This window comes from Benincasa hispida, chromosome 10 (genome assembly GCF_009727055.1).
Source record: "Benincasa hispida cultivar B227 chromosome 10, ASM972705v1, whole genome shotgun sequence".
Taxonomy (NCBI): domain Eukaryota; kingdom Viridiplantae; phylum Streptophyta; class Magnoliopsida; order Cucurbitales; family Cucurbitaceae; genus Benincasa; species Benincasa hispida.
Genome location: NC_052358.1, coordinates 20,895,991 through 20,901,876, shown reverse-complemented (window position 1 = coordinate 20,901,876; position 5,886 = coordinate 20,895,991). Strand labels below are relative to the sequence as shown.

At 28.9% G+C, this 5,886-nt stretch overlaps 1 protein-coding gene and 1 non-coding gene across 3 annotated transcripts in view; both read left to right on the top strand.

The window, feature by feature from the left end:
• Positions 1-1,932, top strand: part of LOC120088375 (3-oxoacyl-[acyl-carrier-protein] synthase, mitochondrial) — a 13,663-nt gene extending 11,731 nt beyond the window's left edge. Inside the window, exons 13-14 of one of the 2 annotated variants that reach the window (XR_005484902.1) lie at positions 365-436; positions 1,438-1,507. Coding sequence is in view for 1 of the 2 variants with exons in the window: in XM_039045613.1 (XP_038901541.1) it covers positions 365-436; positions 1,438-1,602 (237 nt within the window). In the remaining variant the exon portion in view is untranslated. Of the gene's footprint in view, positions 1-364; positions 437-1,437 lie in introns of both variants that reach the window. The other variant, XM_039045613.1, reaches the window with a different exon arrangement.
• A 3,326-nt stretch (positions 1,933-5,258) lies between these two features.
• On the top strand, positions 5,259-5,339 carry TRNAL-AAG. The gene has a single exon. It is a non-coding gene; the product is annotated as a tRNA-Leu (tRNA).
• The last annotated feature ends 547 nt before the right edge of the window (positions 5,340-5,886 follow it).

Genomic DNA, 5,886 nt, shown 5'->3' with positions numbered 1-5,886 from the left:
ATATATTAATAAGAAACTATTTTGATTGAATGAAATATCCAAAAAAAATCATTTTTTTTTCTTTTTTTTTTTTTGGATAAAACAATGCATTTGTTACCATATTTTGATGATAGAATTTTGACTAAAACTAAAGATATTGTTCTTTTTACTTAATTATATATCTGATGTTTCATAATCTGGGAAAGCTGATTATTCTTACACTTTATCCTGTACTTGGGAAAGAAGTTCCTCTTCCTTTATATCTTTTGATGGCAATACTGGGTACACAATATGCACACAACTAATATATATTTGTCATCTTTGTACAAATTTGTCTTTTGCAAATGTTTCGTATTTATACACATGAATGAAAATCGAATTTCAGGGTGCAATTGGGCATCTTCTTGGAGCAGCTGGTGCTGTTGAGGCAATTTTCTCTGTTTTAGCCATACACACTGTAAGCGAGATTAGCTCTTTCAATTTTACAAGTTACCGAATGACCTTTGGAAGATTATGACGACTGTTCTAATGGTATCAGGAAATTTGTTAACTCACTAATCAGCCTATAAGCTTAACTTAATGGGTTAGGGTAATTTTAATTATATCAATATTTTAACATTTGTGTCCACTAGACTTTGATCTTGAAGACTTTTTGTAAATTATTCTATTGGTAGCATTTTTGATAGCTGGATCCCCTTCTTGTAAAGGGGCTCTTAACATGACAAGAGCTTAAGCTTTAACCAAAACAAACTTAAGCTGATGGGTTATGATAAATTTAATTGTTATCAATACTTTAGGGGTAAAACCTTGTTATGTATTTAAGCACTTTGGAGAACCATATCCCAAAAGTTGGCTATTGGGGTGGGAGGGCCAAGCTATTTAAGTACCTCATTGGTCATCCCTTTCTAACCAATGTGAGACTAAGACATCCCATACTACTTTGGTTCCTAGCAATACCCCATCTTTGGAAAGCCAATGTCCTTGTGGCTCCTCCGGCGGTACTTCACTCGGCCATACTCGGTCAGAACTTTCTGCCAGCTCTACTCTGGAACGTCAACAACCGACTTTGATATCCTTATTAGATACTTGAGAGCCAAGTCACTTAAGTACCACATTGATCATCCCATTGGAATGTGAGACAAAGACATCTCATACTACCTTAGTTTCTAACCAACTCCAAGGATAATTTCATGTCAAACATATGGACCAAGTTACAAAAGTCTCTTTACCTCCACTTTCTGGACAGGGAGGACAACTTTACAAACAATGAAGTTTATATTGCCCTAAATTTATTGCTTACTTTAGTTTCTCTATCTGTTATTTTCCTCGAGGTCTTCTACAATTGCAGGAGTTTCTGGATTATCTCTTTAAGTTTTAACTATGAACTAATCAAAGGTTGTACCCTTTTGAGACATTCGCATCATGAATAATGGCTTCTGCATTGTTGTTTTGTTGCAGGGTGTAGCCCCACCCTCACTTAATCTCAAGGAACCAGATCCCATATTTGATGAGAATTTCATGCCTTTAACCTCGTCTAGACAGATACCGATTCGAGTAGCTTTATCGAATTCCTTTGGTTTTGGAGGAACAAATGCATCTCTACTTTTCGCTTCTGTTGCATAGAACAGACCGATTGCTCTAAACCTACTACCCTCGTTTGTGGAAGACAATTTTGAGTCATTGATTATTGTTGCGGCGAAGAGGCGATGATAGAGAAGGGGGACATTGGATGTTATTATTTTTCCCATCTTCTTTTCTTCCATTTATTGAAAGTCTGTCTATTTTTTCTGTTTGAGTGGGGAATGCGGACGGTGTGGAAAAGAAAAAATCACTGAGGAGTCGTTTGTGTTTTGGAAATGTAGATAACCGAAATATTTAGATGCTCGGAATTATAGATATCCGGAATTATAGATGTTTGCATGTTTAGATGACCATGTTTGTTTTGTAGGAATATTTTTGAGGATGTGTGAAAATGCTTGGATAACTGTGTTTGTATGGTAGGATTTCTATTCGGGAATATTAATGTTTCAACTTTCAAGAATGTCTTTACAACTAGGGAAATTATTTTAAATGATAAAACTGCTAAAAATATTAACACATAATAGCAAAATATCACAGTCTATCGTGGTCTATCACAGATAGATTGATATTTTGCTATTATGTGTAAATATTTTGGTTCATTTTTTTATATTTGAAAAGAACCTTCACAACTATTCATTAATTTATAATTAATTTAATATAAGTTGAACTTATGTAATATATTTATTTTTATCCATTTATATTTCTTTTTAAATTAATATAGTTTTGTTAGCTTTCTCAACAAAATAATATATATTAATTTAAGATTTTTATAAAATAAATATTAATCTAAATTTAAATTTGAATATCTTCTAAAAAATAAAAACAATTACAATATAACCAAAGAAAGTGAAATGCATAATTGACCATATTTGTTTCAATCGTGTGCGCGCGCACACGTGTGAAAGAAAAAGGTTAGAAAGGTAAAAAAAAGAAAAAAAAAGTGGATGTTCTCAACATAGAAATCCAGAAAACTCATAGTTTAGGAGGGTAAACAAAAATCTCGAGATGCTCTATGGGAATCATCAAATATCCATTCCTTGAGAATCTTAGATTTTTGTGAAACAAATGATAAGGTTTTTTTTTTTTTTTTTTGGTGAAAATATAGATAACTGGAATCTTAGATGCCCAAAACTATATATATTAGGAATTATAGTTATCTGGAATATTTAGATTACCATGTTGAATCTTTATATTACCATGTTGATTCGTACGAATATTTTTACAGATATCTGAGAATATTTTGATAACTGTGTTTGTTTAGTGAGATTTCTATTCGAGAATGTCTTAAATTTACATAAAGTTCCAAGAATTCCTTTACGATTATTTATTATTTTATAATTAATTTGATATAATTTGAACTTATATAATATATTTGTTTTTATCGATTTGAATTTCTTTTAAAATTAATACAATTTATATTATTTTTATATGTTATTTTTCTCAACAAAATAATATATATTAATTTAAGATTTTTTATAAAATAAATATTAATCTAAATTTAAATTTGAAATGTATTACTAAGAAATAATAAGAATTATGATATAATTAAAAATATATGATATACATGGTTAATAATATTTATTTTAATTATATAATGCAAATGAAGATTAATATATATATATATATATATATATAATAAAAAGATGGACAAAAAGTAAAATGGAGATGTCCTCAATTCGAGAATTTGGAAAAACCCATGTTTTAGGAGAGTATCTAAAACTCTCCAGATGCCCTCCGTTCGGACATTCTAGGATGTCAAGGAATCTTCAAATGTAGGGGTATCTCACAATATCACAAACACAAACACGCTAATCTAGGTGTCCGTTCCTTTAAATCTTTTATTCTGAAAAATTAATAGGGTTTATTTTTTCATCAATTAACATTTTTGGCATTCAATTATACGTTTCCATTAATTAACCCAATTAACAACCAAAGACCAGAAGCTTATGAGTTTAACATATCTAGACTCACATATATATGTATAATCTATGAGGGTTAAAATACTATTTTTGTCTCGGGCATCCTAGGATGTCAAGGAATCTTCAGATGTAGGGGCATCTCACAATACCGCAAACACAAACACGCTAATCTAGATGTTCACCCCATGAAATCTAGGATGCCCACGAAACAAACGGTCAAGTTAAACGAGGATAGGAATGTATTATCTACCCCTACTTTGTTCAACTTTCTTTTATTTATAAATTTATTATAATGTTGTTATTATTATTATTATTATTATATAAATATGTTATTTATAATTTTTTAAGATAATGACAGGTTTGAATTGAATATTCAAACTTAGATTATATATATGAATAATTTGATAGACGATAGAAAATTTAAGTATTTTTTTTAAAATTCAAATTGTCAATGTGTAATTATTATATGAAAAAGATTAGTGAATTAACTATTTAACTTTAAAAATCTTGAGAAATTCTTATAAATAGAAAAATAAAAAAAATATTCCCACTTTATAGCAAAAAATTCTAAAAGTGCTTTACTTTTAGAACTTTTTGTCATAAAATGTAAATATTTTTAAATAATTTTTATATTTAAAAAGGTTCCTTAAATCTTTCAAGTTAATTGTTTATTTAAACAAACAAAACAGAGAAAATTTTCGAAAACACGATCCTGCAATTTTTCCACGGAGAATTTCCACCTCATCTGTGAATATCTGTACAGCCATAACATAATAGCGTTTATAGTTGAGAAACTTTTTTTTTCCACAAGATAATGAGCGGTTTGCTCGCAGTAGAATCTACAATTGAACTAGTGAGGAAAAATGTGGATCACCCTCTTTAATTTTACAGTTAAATTTGTTTACACTCCTCAAATCTTATTAAATCTTATTGAAAAATATCAATCTGATTGCCTAGCATTGACATGCTCAAGATTTCAAATTATACTAGCTAGGAAAATTGTATTTTATAATTACGAATAAATATCGATAATGAAAAATGTCTATAAATTTAAGTCTTATTTTATAGCCATTTTGTTTTTGTTTTTTTTTTTTTTTTTTTTTTTTTTTTTTAAATTAAGCTTATTTTCTCTCAATTTCTTACAATAATTTAGAATGGTTAAATTTTTAGCCAAATTAAAAAAAAAAAAAAAACCTTTTAAAAACTATTTTTTTAATTTTTAAATTTTGGTTTAGTTTTTCAAACCATTTGGGTAAAAAGTAGATAACTAAGGAAGAATTTGGAGGTGAAAGTAATATTCCTAGACTTGATTTTTTTTAAAAAAATAAAAGACTAAATGGTTACCAAACGAGACCTTAAATATCAGTAATTTGAGTTTGACTATTATAATTTTGGGAGAAAAGATAATAGTTCTTCTTTCACTTACACTCTGTTATTGACGTGTCTCCAATTGAAAATTTGATTTTTTTTTAAAAAATATATTTTTAGTATTTTTTTCACCATCTCATAGTTTTCACTTTTAAAATCTCTTATAACAGAGCAATTAAATGGATTAAATTAAATATAGGAAAAAAAATCAAAATTTACCAACAAACTTTTTCGTTATATCAAATTTCAGCTTAAACTTTTAATTAGGTGATCGAAGTTTTTGTAACCTATAATTTAGTGGGACTTGTTTACATAAATATATATAAATAAAGTTATGATTAAGAATTTCTACTGATTTTATGGACAAAATAAAAGAAATTATTAAATTTAGGTGAATTTTATTAACAAAGTGTTGAGATGGCCGAGTTGGTCTAAGGCGCCAGATTAAGGTTCTGGTCCGAAAGGGCGTGGGTTCAAATCCCACTCTCAACAAAGTATTCTATTTTTAGGTTTCTTTTAATGCAACCTCTACTTCCCTACTCACACTAAATGCCTGAGTATTTTCCCTTCTATTGTATCATTATTATTTTTGAATTAATCCATTTATCATTCGAACAATTTCTATATATTTTGAAAGATATTAAGTTTCACCTTGAAGTTGCAGAAAGGAGCTTGCAAATTTCATTATTTATTTAATTGTGTACTTCTAATAAAAAGTTCATTAAGGATTATCTTAATGAAACTTCTCTATGCTTCCTAAAAAAAGTGAAAAGTACCAAAATTGTTTTGGGAATTGACAAGTCCCATTCATGTGAAAAGTTCTTTTTTCTTTTCTTTTTTTTTTTTTTTAAAGAAAAAACTGTTGTCAACGGCAAGACCCTCAGACGACGAATAGGATAGCAACAAATGGTTAGGTCACGACAGTCGAGCAAAGAACGGAACCTGCAAAACAGAAGCTCGTTATAGGCTGAGTTACGGAGCTAGCTCTCTTTAAGATGTTTCGTGGCTCTGCACCTTGTACAAGCAGTTCAACGATAAC